This window comes from Engraulis encrasicolus, chromosome 11 (genome assembly GCF_034702125.1).
Source record: "Engraulis encrasicolus isolate BLACKSEA-1 chromosome 11, IST_EnEncr_1.0, whole genome shotgun sequence".
NCBI classification, from domain to species: Eukaryota; Metazoa; Chordata; class Actinopteri; order Clupeiformes; family Engraulidae; genus Engraulis; species Engraulis encrasicolus.
In genome coordinates, this window is record NC_085867.1 from 56,312,628 (window position 1) to 56,327,768 (window position 15,141).

At 43.0% G+C, this 15,141-nt stretch overlaps 1 protein-coding gene and 2 long non-coding RNA genes across 3 annotated transcripts in view; all 3 read left to right on the forward strand.

Moving 5' to 3' along the window:
- Positions 1-15,141, forward strand: part of LOC134458621 (glutamine synthetase-like) — a 29,641-nt gene that overhangs the window by 11,629 nt on the left and 2,871 nt on the right. Inside the window, exon 6 of the mRNA XM_063211046.1 lies at positions 14,612-14,739. Coding sequence (XP_063067116.1) covers positions 14,612-14,739 — 128 coding nt within the window. The remainder of the gene's footprint in view (positions 1-14,611; positions 14,740-15,141) is intronic.
- LOC134458620 (uncharacterized) lies at positions 4,279-9,638 on the forward strand. Its single transcript, XR_010036595.1, has 7 exons — positions 4,279-4,630; positions 5,210-5,321; positions 5,683-5,758; positions 7,269-7,344; positions 7,442-7,515; positions 8,277-8,364; positions 9,542-9,638. It is a non-coding gene; the product is annotated as an uncharacterized LOC134458620 (long non-coding RNA).
- Positions 10,100-11,940, forward strand: LOC134459120 (uncharacterized). Its single transcript, XR_010036773.1, has 4 exons — positions 10,100-10,196; positions 10,309-10,390; positions 11,462-11,550; positions 11,841-11,940. It is a non-coding gene; the product is annotated as an uncharacterized LOC134459120 (long non-coding RNA).

The window sequence follows — 15,141 nt, forward strand, 5'->3', positions numbered from 1 at the left end:
CCAGTGATCTCCCCACATTGGCGTGATGACGCGCCCCACTAGGATGTTCTTTGGCCCCGAGCGTGCTGTGGTGGGCTCCACAATCACTGTACTGCCTTGGGACACAGGGACATGGCTTGGTAGTTTGCCCCACACCAGGTATTCTTGTTTTGGCAACAGGGTGATGGCTCGCCTCAGCTTGACAGTTCCGATTGGACCCGATGGCTCTGGACCAGCCCAGCGGGAGACGCAGGTGAGGAGCTCCAAAACTTGCTCGCACTCAGGGCTGGTGCTTCTGGAGGTGACAGCGTCCCAGTATTTCTTCTCACCTTTCATCTTGCTGAGGAGGGGCTTTAAGACGTTGGTCCCGATGATAAACTCATCCCGCTGGCCAGATATTACAAAAGTGGGCACCAGGAACTGTGATCCGGACACTTCGATCTCAAGTTCATAAATGCACTTAGGGCGCGTCGCCAAACCGCCACATCCGATAAGAACAATGTTGCTGGGAACTGGCTGTGGACAAGGGAGAATGCCAGATGCCTTCAGTCTCATTTCACCCTCCTCGCTCAGCGTGCATGACATGGAGCCAGAATCTAGCATGCCCTTCAGTGAAACAAGGCCGCTGACCACGACTGGCGTGTAGAACAAGTCACTGGAGCCCTCAAGCCGCTGAGAATTGAGATAAATAGCCGTAGTCTCGGCCGGCAAAAGTGCACAACTATTTACATAAATGGATTGGAAGTCATTGTCACTGAGGGTTTCAGCAGAAGAGCCCATGGTACCCCTCACACTACATGGGCTATCTAGTTTAACTGCGTGGGCGGGACATGGGCAGCACCAACTTGAGACTGATGTGCTGTGGGGCATGCACTCTTGACATGGCCAGGCTGCAGGCAGTTGCGGCAAAGCCGGTCCATTTTACAGTGGCTGAATGTAGTGTGCTGTAGTGAACCACACACTCTGCATGGCTGGCGTGTCTCACGGTTTGTGTACTGGCTCCGCTGGGCTGGCACGGCGCGCGGGGACATGGCGTGCGGGGGCATGGAGGCAGTGCACACTGAAAGTACTTTGTCCAACATGGTCACTACATGAGAGAGGCTCGGCTCAGCAGCAGGGGTACTGAGTGGCTGGGCAGACTCAGGCATTGCGGGGGCATGGGACTGGAACACCGGCGGAGCCATGGGTGGGGGGACAGGCTCAGCGTGCTGGACAGTGAACTGGGTGAGTGGGCGCACACCCTCCGTAGACACTGGCGAAGGAGAAGATCGGGCCACCCCTTCATTCCTCTTCAGCACCCTCTGACGTGCGTCCACTCTCTCCTGGATCTCAGACGGCGTCCACTTCTCAGCTGGCTTAAACGAGAGAGACACAGCAAGACTGGGGTCTGGGCAGTGAGACACAAACATTGTTACTAACTCTGCTCCTGGTTCCTCCAGAACTCTCCGCTGTCTCCGTAGACATTCCTCCGCCACATCAATGGCTTTGTTTAGACGAATCCAGTACTCCATAGCAGACTCACCGTGGTGTGGAAGAGTATTGTAGAAGTCTCTCATGGGCATGTTGGAGTATGTCAACTCACTAAAATTCCTCTTCAAGATATCGAATACAGCAGATACGGTGTGACCAGGGGCTGGCTCAGAGCTGCACCGAAGAGAGACTCTCACTACATCCCTCGCCTTGCCTAACAGACGACTCATGACAAAGTCAGACTTCTCCCGCTCTGTGCGGTTCACATTGCGAAGGTGGTTCAGCACTACATCCTCCCATTCATCGACTGAAAACTTGTCTGTGTGGTCACCCCTGAAGAAGGGAGGGAGCTTGGCATCTGACTGGACAGTCACACTAACTCTTGAGGCATCTGCTTCTGTAAGGGACGGTGAAGAGTGGCTAGGGTGCGGCTGACCACTGGCCTGCTGCAGTGCGGCTATACTGGCAGTAATGTTACTATTGATCTGCTTAGCCAGATCTGACAAGACAATGCCCAGTGTGTCTGCAGTAATCACCTGTGTGTTGGGTGTAGGGGCTGGACATGTGGCAGGAGAAGGGCCTGTGTGTGCAATCAGTGTAGGCATAGGGGCTATTCCCATAGGCTGTGTGACTGCAGGGGCTATATGTGCTGCTGGTGTGGCTTGATCCGTGCAGGGCATATAAGCAGTGTCTCTCAGGGGAGTGGAAGTGGCCACTGGACCTCTAACCAAGTTAACCTGTCCCACATTACCGACCTGCCTCCCCCTACCAAAACTGTGAATCCCCAAAGGATAAGCTCTGCCAATACCAGCCAGACGCGAGCGGTCTCTAAACATAAAGGGCTCAACCACATCAGCATCCCCAGCAAAGCTATCACCACCCTCAGCCATCTTATAGCATAAATCAATTCAAACCCGGAATGCCTATGACACAAATATCTCAGTAAAACAAAATAATTACTATTTCAGCTCAAGACACTTAAATAAATCTGCAGAGCTCTAATAGTCAAAACTCAAGTACTACTATGAGAAAAAAAATAGAGAGAGGTTCGAAGTGAAAGAGCATTAAGAGACACATTTGCAGAAACACTAAAAACACAATGTGATACTATATGCCCTAAACGGTATGCACGTCATAGAATACCTCACACGCACGCGCGCACACGCACAAACACACATACGAGCATACAGACAGACAAACAAGTGCACCCCTGCGTGAAGAAGGAGAGAAGCGCAGCAGTCCCGGGATCAAGCAGGCGTTGATCAAGCGAAGCGGAGTCACGGCACCAATGTAACCGGTTTGGATTTCACTCTGCGTTGTGTTGAATAGTTGAAATAAGGATGACTCCGACACAAGGTGACGATTCATATGATGTTTTAGTGTTTCTGTAATATCAGACACAGTACATATCACCATGGGGCTTGGGCTGCACACTCCCACTCCTCTTCCCACAGCATACAGAGACAGGCCAGTTATAATAAACACATTTAACAGCAGCACCAAACACGGTGAAAACACATGAATAAAACCAAATAAAATCGCTAGGTTAAAGAAGTGCTACCAAGAACATAGCCTGCTTCTCATTATGAAACTCAGTGTGCCCTGGCTAGCTAACTTAGCAAAACTCCGCTAGCATAACGAATGAGTTAGCTAAGTTGCCAGGGTCACATTTACATTTTTTTTACACATTATACTCAAACAACGAAAATAAACACACACCTGGAATATCAGACACAGTACATATCACCATGGGGCTTGGGCTGCACACTCCCACTCCTGAGAAGATCATAAAAAGGAATGCTAAATACTCGTGACTAGCGTTAGCAACGCTAAGCTAAAGGATTGTCACGATGCCACTGGCTTATGTTACACCGGGTGGCGCTAACACATTAAAATACATGGAAACCAGGCATCATATTCGTGTAATACATTAGGAAAGGGGTAATACACGGAATAGTGTTCAGGATTACTGTGATACAACTGGTGGATGACAGAATAGAAAGGAGATTTAAGTAAGATTAGGGAAAGAGAAAAGTGGAGAAACATACCTCTTCCCACAGCATACAGAGACAGGGAAGAGGATATGGAAAGCATAGAAATATGAATCAGAAAAACGGAAACATTAGAGGGGGATAGAAGGAGGGGGGCAGGAAGCTCCATAGACACCCATGACAGTGAAGAAGTCTACTGTAGGACTAGTGTAACGGAGGTGTGTCAAAATAAAAATCTTTGTGTAATTATACTACAAAAAAGAAAGGTGCTAAAAGCGCACTGTTACATGCAGCATGTTCTTGCCCAGATAGCAGAGGGACGTTGAAAAGGCGATGAATTCTGGTCAGAATGGTCGTTTTCCGTCGTTGGTCAAAAAAACAACGCCGAAAAGGCGCCGTGAGACGTTGAATTCTTAACGCCGTAGAAGGTCGAATAAACGCTGTTTAATCACCGTGGGTTAAGGTTGATCTGCCGACCGTCGGCGAAGGTCGAACATACAGCGTTGAATCATCGCCAGTTTTGCCGACAAACTTTCAACCTTACACTGCAGGCTTGCCATCTTTTTAAAGTTAATTTATTGCGTGTCCTCACCTCGATACGATGTTAATATTTTTAATTTTTTGAAAGCACATCGGAAAGACAGTTCTAAAAGAATAATAGCCTACTAATAAAAAAACAGATAGGCCTAATGCCACATAGGCATTATTATTGCCTTGCATCGACTACAGAAAGGACATTTTCCTGCACATGCAACCAGCTGTTTCATTGTTCCTACACAAGTACCACCACAACACTGGCGAAAGATCAATTCTTCGGAAATCAAGGTAAGAAATTCTGAAAGTTTGGATGTGGCAGCATGAAAGCCGGCCTGCGGCAGTAGCGCGAGCTCAAAGTAAACTATTTGGGTTGTCAAGGGAACGGAATTTAATTCTCAACTGCCAGAGTCGGGGCTTGTTGATGAGCTCTGCTTTACAAAATGGATTAAAAGTATGTATTTAAGCCGCTTTAATGGTTCAAGGGCTTGACGGCTTGTTTTGCGATATACTACTCGTTAACGAGTACCAGCATTCATTTCCAGGCAGCATTAGAGTCACTCACTACCTGTCCTGAACCGAGTTTGTTATCTCACGTAGCTAGCAACATTAGCTAAAGTTAAGATAGCAAAACCGCAACATTTCACAGATGACAGGTAAGACGCCTTTCCCTTGGTAATACATAATTTCCCTACCTCGTATATAATGCCATTTATTTCACGTCTGCTAAATTGTCATCAGTGTATCAGGCTAAACGTGTTATTAAACCGGAGCATTTATCATCATGTTAAGAAAGCAGCTGCCACAGATTTTTTTTTTTGTAATTGGAAAGGGCTGTGGAGCTGTTACTGCAGATAGCCACCGAACCTTATAAATGCTGTCACTTGCAAAGTCATCCTATACGGCTTTAGTTTCTCCTAGACATTTGGAGCATGAGGTAATGGTGCATAGCATTCGTCAGGGCTCTAAATTAACACCAGTGAACTGGCCAAATGCTGGTGAAATGTCACTTTGCCTGGTAGAGAAGACCAACTTACTCCTTTGACCCACCATGTGTTTGGCTAGTAAGATGGATTTCTACCAGAACTACTTCCACTTGCTGGTGTTGGGAAAAGTCAATTTAGAGCCCTGGCACTCATGGTATGCATCGTTATCATATTTTATGGTATAGAATTAAGCATGAATTTAATGCTGGTGCATATGTGTTGTCTGATTGTATGCTTTCACTGATTCAGAAACCTCAGTGGATCCACACAAGAGCTCAGGAACAGCAGAGAGCAGGGACTTCTCTCATCACCTGGACAGAAACTAGCTGACCAGAACCCATAAGAAACAGCTACAAAAGAGGTATGCCTATAATTAGACACATGTTAAGTGTAAGATCCGTGATCAGGCAGAGACACTTGGAACTAATATTTTCTAAAAATCTATCCACATCTGGCTGCATCCTTAGCATTAATACAATTCCTGTAGGAACTGACATCCTGACATGTTACTTCCGACAGCTAATAACTTACTGCTGTTACATCTGACTCATTGTGGTAGATTCATCCTTGCCTCTGTAGTAGATGCCAGCTAGCAGATATCTGTATTCAACCTTAGCAAACCGTGGTGAAAATGGTTAAATTGTAGGTATGATGTGATCATTACAAAAATGGTATTCTCTCTATGTGTGTGTGTGTGTGTGTGTGTGTGTGTGTGTTTCCAGCTGTTCATGCTACAGTGACTGTGCTGTGGATACTGTGCCAGGTGTCAACATGCATGGACCAGACCACAAATACCAGGTGAATGTACTCAGTTATAGATAAAAGAGTAAAAGAGTTTTGCCATACACCTGACCTGAACTGTTGAACCTTGTTCATTCTGCAGGTAATGCCACAGTGGCAAACCTTGATGAAAACGGTTCTATTGTAGGTATGATGTGATCATCACAAAAATAGTATTCTGTGTGTGTGTGTGTGTGTGTGTGTGTGTCAGAGCATGGCAACCCGACCGAAGCCCGACGGGCCTGGTCGGAACCCGACGGGCCGGGCCGGGCTCGGACAAAAAAAATAGAATATCTGTCGGACTCGGTACGGAAGCAAACAGACATTGTGAAAATTGTTAGCAACCAGAGGAAACGTTTCAGTTCATGCAAACGGCAGTTTTGTGATTAAAAAATAAATAATTGAATATGCATAAATGAAAATGTTGGTAGGCTACTCGTGCGAGTGATTATTATTGGCTGTATGCGCGCGCCAGTTACCAGTGGCGACATGGACGCTCACTCCCAGTCAGCCGAGTAGGGATGCCTAGTCAACTTGTTTTCTTAAAAGCGCCAAATCAACAGTTGTCAGCGGACGCGTGGTCTTTTGTTGTAGGCCTAGTGTAGCCTATGCCATGTTTTGGCATGCCGAGGCTGTCTTGAATGTTGAACATAAAATGACGAAGTTTGTCACTGCATTGTTCGCCAAGGATTACATTTCCAGCATGTGCTAGCAAGGAGCATAATATGGATAACTAAGAAGATGCACAAGCTACGTGGAGTAAGGTAGGAGAGGTTTCCTGTTACTACTTTGTCCGCTGTGACATATCATGTCCTTCACGTAGGTTCTTCTTAATTGTTGTCACTTTTACTTAATTGTAACTATGCGCGTGCAACCTTTCCTGATTTTATATTGACCGCATAGACACCAGGGGAAATGACATTCTCTTGGGGGCCGAACAGGTTCTTCTGGGTTAAATTATAGCCCATCCTTCTTAACCACAAGGAGCAGCAGCTTCACAGGGCTCGCGGGGATTTATTTGCATTAACAGTAACGTAACAAATGCTTCGATAGCGTGCTGACTGCATCCAAAACGTATTCCCTAGTTTTCGCCTTTCTTATCCTCTCACGCCCCTCCCATGCATTTGGACACCGCACCCAATATCTCTGGTTTAGTCTAACCGAAGGAAACATAAGGTGCGCTGTCACATGTGTGTGTGTGTGTGTGTGTGTGTGTGTGTGTGTTTATACTTACTATGCGTGCGTAACTAAATTAGGCTACTGCAAATTGCCTCATCCTAACGTCTTTGCCTATCTTGGCTATTTATCACGTGCTATTTTGAGTATGGAGGAGCCCACATAGAAAATCTTGCTTGCGCACAGGTTCTGTTGTTATTACAGTGGTCTCGGGCTTCGGACGGGTTCGGACACAAACATTTTAAATAGTCTCGGGCTCGGGTCGGGGTCGATCACTTTTCTGTCGGCTGAGGGCCGGGCTCGGACAGAAAAATACGGCCCGAGCCACACTCTAGTGTGTGTGTGTTTCCAGCTGTTACTGCTACAGTGGCGGTGATGTGGATGCTGTGCCAGTTGTCAACATGCATGGACCAGACCACTAATACCAGGTGAATGTACACAGTTATACAGTCATAAGAAAGCAACACAATACTGAGTTTTGCCATACACCTAACCTAAACCCTGTTCATTATTTTGTTTTTGCAGGTGTTAATGCTACAGTGGCTGATGCAGATGCTGTGCCAAATGCCAGCATGGATCTGCCGGATCACTAACCGCATGTAGGTACGCCACAGTACTTATAGGCAAATAAGGTTACCTCAACACATTGTATGTGCCACACTTCACCTATTCTACAGCACCTGTCCTACTGTGACTGATTCTCATTCATCCATTTCATGTCATCCAGAGTTTAAATGGAAGCTGCAGGACTGTTCAAGCTAAAAGTAGAAGTCCAGTTGGTTACAGCCAAATGCTTATTACACTATGTTGTAAAAGCAATGTCTTATTACTACCAGATAGAAATGGGGGTTTTACACCAGTTATACTTGGCAATGCCATGATGTACATTATGAACAGTTAAATTGTGATGGAAATGTTCTGAGGAGGATAAATGTGAGTACCGGTAGATCCACACCTGCTCCATATACAGTTAGGTTCATAAATATATGGTTATCCACACAATGTTCCTCTTGTTTACATCTGTACACCACCCCATGGATTTGAAATGAGACAAGCATAATGCTCTCACTGTGACTGTCACTTTAATATTTGGTTGCAAAATAATTTTCAGTCAATTGCAGCCTGAAATTTGTCTCATCTGTCCATATGTTTGAACCCTCTAAAAGAGGGCAGCAGCGTACATACAAAAATTGTTGCACTTTTTATCCTATCAATGTGCTTTGCATGTAAACAACACCCTGAAATGAATGCTGAGAGTCTGTACTTTGTTTGTTTATATTTCTGGCCCTAACTGTTTGTGATTGTGAAATGCCATAATAATAGAGAATAACAACTTTTTCCTGTGTACATTGTTTGGCAGGTGTCTACATCAGATTGGGGAGTTGGACACACTGTGTATGCCCGATGTACATCAGAAGGCTTTCCAGGCAGGCCGACCTGACCAATTGGTGAGCCATTTATGCTTGCTTAGCTAAAGCTTGTTCATCTTTTTTTTAGAAAACTAAATTCAGAAAAAAAACAAATCTGCTAATTACACAAGGGGTTCTGGCAGACCTCTTTAAAATTACATATTTTTGGCAACTCACATCTATACTTGAGTGCTAGTATATAGACATTCCATATGCATGAAACTGTCAGAGGTATACTACTACTACTACAATTAAAAAAAGAATTGCCTTTTAATATGTAAAAGTGCAACAGAGGTAGCCTGTGAGCTAGAACATATTGAGGATGCTGTTGGAATTAAAGATGCCAAGAAGTACAGGGCAGCTGTTGAAAGCTGTGTGCTGTATATCTGCCTATATTTCCCATGCCAGAATAAAGCTTGCATGGTAACACTGATCAATGTTTAGTTTCATGGTTGAGATATATGTTGTTGCTGTAGGCCCTGTGTTAGTTCTTTGCCAGCTAGAGTCTTACACATTTTTCAATGAAATGAGAGGAGTGAAACTGGTGAAATATGTGTTGTTGCACTGATGAAATGGTTCTTGATGTAATGGGGAAGCCCTTGTGAGGTAGCCAGGCCTATGTTATGTTAACGATACAAGGGGCAGCAGCACAGCACAAAGAATCGCGTTTGTGTGCAATGTAACTGCTAGTGCGTTTGGTACCACTAGTGTTGCCGTAGCTGAGTTTCTTCCCGCAATGAGTCGTGTTTTTTTTCTACCCGAATGGACTGTAATAGTAGCTGTTCTTAAAGTATTTAGCCACAAACTCACCTTGGCGGAACACTCTAGCAATACTCAACGAAATTACCAACATTATACTTCATGAAAAATATTCCGGGTTCAGATGTTTTTAGAATCGCATTACGGCAGTGTACTTTTTGAAGGCAAGTCTGAAATCTCGTTCTGTTAAAAAAAAAAAACCCTGTCAAGACAGCGACTACTCTTTCAGTCAAAGGAGTTCAGAGTTACGTGGCTTATTTTGATGATGACACCCGCTGAATGAGGCATAATTTAATCGTGGCACGCAGCGTTAAAAGTTGGGGGAAAAAAACAAACCTCAGCTCTTGCAGAGGGTAAACACGAGGATCCGTTCAGCTAGCGATGCAGTAGCCCACGTTCATATGTCAAGCGAATCAATGTCCAGCCGCAACTTATGTGTGTCTTATTTCTTTTCCAGACGACATCTATGCATACTTTGGAGCCCTTCTTCCTGGAGAAGACCACAAAGCTACTTACACTAATATAAATAAATGTTTACTTTCATTGTTGAAAAATGTCGTTGATGTGCGTTTGTGCGAGACAGGCCCCTTATCAAAAAATCCTTTAGGATTTTCTGTTTTTCCAATAGGATTCTGAAAATCCAATAGGATTCATCTAAAATCCAATAGGATTTTTGTTTTTACCCTTAAGATTCTATAGGTCTACGAAAATCCTATAGGATTTATATACATTCCAATAGGAATTTCATTGTCTCCTATAAGATTAGAAAATCCTATAGGATTTACAAGATTCCGCAGCTAAGCGAGCGCAGCTAAGTTTGAAATGATTTTGGTTGATTTTGATTGATTTTGGTTGTCAAGGGAAACAAACTGGACGTTGCAGTCACATATTCAACCGTTTTCAGGTTAGCTATTGGACTATGTAACTCGGGCTTGATAAAAAAAAAGAACTAAAACGTTTAATTAACTTGCCGAAATGTTTGCCTGTAATACTGTCACTTCAAGGACCTCTTCTACGCGTTTACTAATCGATATCCGACTTCTGAAGTGCCGCCGTAACTTTACCGTTAGCAAGTTTGCTAACGTGTGAAACGTAGCCTACCCAGCAAGCAGGTGAGTTTTTATTTGGATTTATATTGTATGGTTTGCAATATCACATTGTATGTTGGTCGTGTGTTTATAGTCTGACAACGTTGCAGTCTAAAATGTAGGTCTATTTCTGCAGTAACGTCCTCAAGTTTCCTGCTGGAGTTGGGGCTGTCAAACCATTCAAGTGGCCCATGATGACTGACTGAAAGGACATTACGGTAAGTTTATCATGATAATCTATTCTTTGTCAAACTTGCTATGCACCACTGCAAGCACACATCACAGCCTTTACCACCTCAGTGTTATCTCCCCATTTTCCCACTGGACATTTGAAGTGAGCAGTGTTGGGCAGTAATGCATTACAAAAGTAATTAATTGTTGTAATGCATTACTTTTTGCTGTAATGCAAACAGCAATGTAAGGCATTACATGGCAAAATCTGGCATTTTTCTTACTTACCATGCTAAATAACTGAAGTTACAACACATTACAATGTCCTGGATTTTAGTGGGATTTATTCAGTGTGGTGGGTCAGAAAGAGGCTATTCCTGAACCTGGTAGTTTAGTCTACATGCTGCCAAAAACACCTCCTGGGTGGGAGGTGAAAAGGTCATGACTCATGAGCTTGATTTACATTTTTATAAATTTCCAGATCCACATTTAGGCCAACAGTTCTTTTGGGGAAAGTAACTAAAGTAATGCAAAAGTAGTGTAATGCCTTACATGTCAAATATGGTAATAGTGAAGTGTAAGAGATTATTTTGAAAAGACAGTAACATGTAATCAGTAATGCATTACTGTTTTGAGTAACTTGCCCAACACTGGAAGTAAGATAAAATGATAATGGCCTGGCATCCATAGTATTATAAGTCTATGCCACGGGTGCATGTCTATGTTCCCACAGAGTGGTCCCCACTAAGACTTAACATTCATTTTTAGGCCCATTGGTCTCACAGCCCATTGGTCCCGCAGCTTATACCTGCTGGCCCATGTTCCCACATTTCTAAGAATTTATTCAAATTTAGGCCCTATGTCCCATGGCGGGAGGAAGGGCATGTTCTCTTAGTTTACTCGGAAATGTGGCTACATGAAATTCTTGAACATGGGGTATATTTGAATACTTTCTTTACAATGTGGGGGAATGGGAGCAGCGAGAATAAGCTCTGGGACCGCTGACCCCAGATGCCACGCCATTATCATTTTATAATGTAAGTTATATCACTTTTAATATAAGTGCAACTCCTGAGTTCATATTGCCTTCACTGAATGGGTCCCTCTTGTTTTCACAGTGAATTCACAAGTCAAAATCAGATAAACAAACAGGAACATCAGCCTTCTTGGTGCCAGATGGAAATACTTGAGAATAGCAAGAAAAACGGTAAGTCTAAAACTACACATAAGATCATAATTAAGTTAAATGTGACCTGGTGGCATTGTTGCATGACTGCTTAACATTCAGAAATGATTGCTATACTGTCACTCATCATCTAGAATACATCTTGGAGTTAAAACTTAAGAGTCTATGGGCTTTAAGAGAAAATGAGTGAATGAGGTAATGAGGCTTTAAAAATGAGCGAATGAGGTAATCACAACTCAGCCAAGAGTCTGTTTTGGTGTTCATTAAAATGAGTGCAACTATTCTCTTCCTGTGCTTTGGTTTTGTTTTAGGTTCAAGTAGGCCCGACAACAGAGATCACAGACAACCACAAGAAGTGACCCCAGGAGGGCAACAGACCATATGTTGGCAGTTTTTGGAAGGCAGGTCCTAGCCACGCACTTGTATACCGGAAAACCACCAGTAAAATTCAACATAAAAACCTCATAAGTGAGTACCTTTTCACTACAATACCTTGCTTACATAAACAGCAAAGTTCTCAGACAAGGAATATTTTTTATACAGTACATCCAGCAAGTATAGTACTGTCAGCACTTCACTTTTTCCACACATTGTTATGTTACAGCCTTATTCCACAATGGATTCAATTCCTTTCTCAGCTTGCCTTTCTTTTACTCAAAATTGTACACACAACACCCCATAATGACAACATTTTTTTATGTGCAAAAGTATTAGAAACAGGTAGCTTTTGCCATGACACTCAAAACATGTGAATTACTTAGCCTACGGGATGCACTGTAAATGTCTGACAATGTCACAAGATTTCCATCCATGCTACACGCATTGTTTTCAACAACACAAAAAACCCTCTCCCGCACATGCCACAGATTCTCAATAGAGTTTTAAAGTCTGTTCAGTAGGCCTATGTATTTTCTCATGTCTTAATTTTCCATGTGTTGGTCTGCTCTGTATGTTTGTTTGTTTGTTTTTTCAGACTACTTCACAAACAAATTTGATGTGGACACTTCAATGATCAAGCAAGCAATGGCATAGGACTGTTCAGATGAGGCAAAAATGACACCCACACAATGATCAAATAATGAAATAATAAATATATTTCGCATATGACCATTTCATTTGCTGTGTTGTTTTTTTGCTTTATGTTTATGTGAGCTATGTTTTAAAATCCTATTATAATAAATCCCATAGAATACAAATCCTATAGGAATAGAAATCCTGTAAGAATAAATCCTATAGGAATTTAAATCCTATAGGAATTATCCCATCAGAATCCTATTGGATTTCTATCAGATTTTGGAACAAATAATCCTATAGGAACATTGAAATCCTAAAGGAATCCTGTAGGATTCTGCCTTCTGGATTCCAATAGGATTCCTGTAGGATTTTGGTTCCAAAATCTGATAGAGATCCTACAGGATTTACCTTACTGGATTCCTTAAGGATTTTTTGATAAGGGGCAAGAGCCCCAATGTTGTGAATTGTGGTTGTAGCTGAGACATGGTACGTGTAGGCTACTGGTTGTTTAATTTAGCATATTTTTGTGTAATTTATAGCCTTCCTGTTGTAGATAAAACAGGAAGTAATGATGGGTGAATGATTGCCCAAAATTCAACTATAAAACGACCGAAATCCGTGGTTGAATAAAGGGTGAAAAGGGGGTGATTCTCTGCCGCCACACCGCCAATTTTCAACGTTGTTTCAACGCAAAACCATATGAGCAAACGGGCGTTGAAACAACGCCGCTGATCAACGATTATTCAACGCCGTATGGTCGGCGAACAGAACGATGATTCACCGTCTTTTCAACGCCCTTCTGCTATCTGGGTGGTTAACCCATACTACGAAAGGTGGACAGATGTTTGACGATGCTGCCATGGCAATTTACTCTACATCTCAAAACTGGCATTGGCAGTATGTTTTTGGTTAGGGTGGGGTTGAACTACTCTTTGGCTGAAATCTCGAAACGGATTGGTCCAGCGAGTGAGGATCATTCCACGGCGTAAAGGCGCACAACACATTTCGAAATTCTTCCGCTCCTTCTGACGAACCTTCAGTGAAATTAACGCACACATATTAATTCACAATTACTGTATGTGCGATTACAGAGCTGGTTGGTAATGCCCTGTCACTTCATACTTCGTACAGATACTGCCAATAGTTGTTTTGTTGGTGGACACTCTCATCTGATAATGTTAGTTTTTAATGATAATTAAGATTATTATTAAAATTATGCACAAGGTTGATCATCAGCACAAGCCAATTCAGCGGATAAAAATACAATTAAACTGTGCAGTATGCGCAAGCATTTAAGTAAGAGGCATGAAGAAGTGGCTGCACATGACTGCAGCATTTCAAATAATTGGTTATCATCGTGCATTTCTCAGCATTCCAGTTTAATGCGCTGCAGAAACGATTGATCATAACTGCTCTCTGATTGGCTGTGGTTGCCCTGCTATGAGAACGCACAGGTAGGCCTTCTCCGGTTTTGGCAACTCAGGGTAACCCGGGTCAGCCGCATGGCAGGCATGTTGCCTTTGTATCAGCTCGAACCAGTCTGACCTCTGGCACAATAAGGCATTTTTTGCCTACAGAACTGCCGCTCACTGTATATTTATCTATTTCGGACCATTCTCTCTAAACCCTAGAGATGGTTGTGTGTGAATATCCCAGTAGATCAGTAGTTTCTGAAATACTGAAACCAAGCCCTTCTGGCACCAACAGTCATGCCATGTTCAAAGTCATTTAAATTACTTTTATTACCCATTCTGATGCTCGGTTTGAACACTTGGAAAGGTGTGGCTAATAAAGTGACTGGTGAGTGTATGTATGTATGTGTGTCGCGCACCTGTATGTGTGAGAAGATGCTATCTTCATGACCTCAGCTTTGATTTAAGCCATGGAGAAGTTCTCAGTTTGAATGTCCATTCAAATGTGAATTTCCAATTGGGTGTCTGATGTAAATGTCAAATGTGATAGCTAGTCAGATTTGCATGTCCAGCGAGACTGTCATATTATCAGAATTACACATTGGACCTTTAACCTATTAATCACCTTATATACTCGTGCTACCATTTTTCACCAGGGCCATACTACTGTGGAGTGGGAGCTGACTGTGCGTATGGGAGGGATATTGTGGAATGTCACTACAAGGCCTGCCTCTATGCTGGAATCAAAATTTGTGGCACCAATGCTGAAGTCATGCCATCGCAGGTAAAAATGGCTCTCACAGGCTTATTTTGAAAATGTATTTACACCATGCCCATCACAGACGTGTTTTGGTATAAGTCAGGGATGTCAAACTCAGGCCCAGGGGCCAAATCTGGCCCAAAGGGTCATTTTATTTGGCACGGAAAATCATGGTAGTGGATCATGTAGTAACATGACTTGAACATGAAGTCTAGAGTGTCATAGGAATAGAAGTGGATAGCAAATTCAACCTCGCCCACTCATACAACAGAGTATCTTCAGGCACATTCAAGCTACTATGAGTGTTCATGAAATTTGCCTTTGAGTATTAATGTGTGCATGCACTATTTTAGGTATGCTTTCAAACAAAAAAAAATACATATTGCGTTTGGTCCATCACTTCATTCCAGATTTTGATTTTGGCCC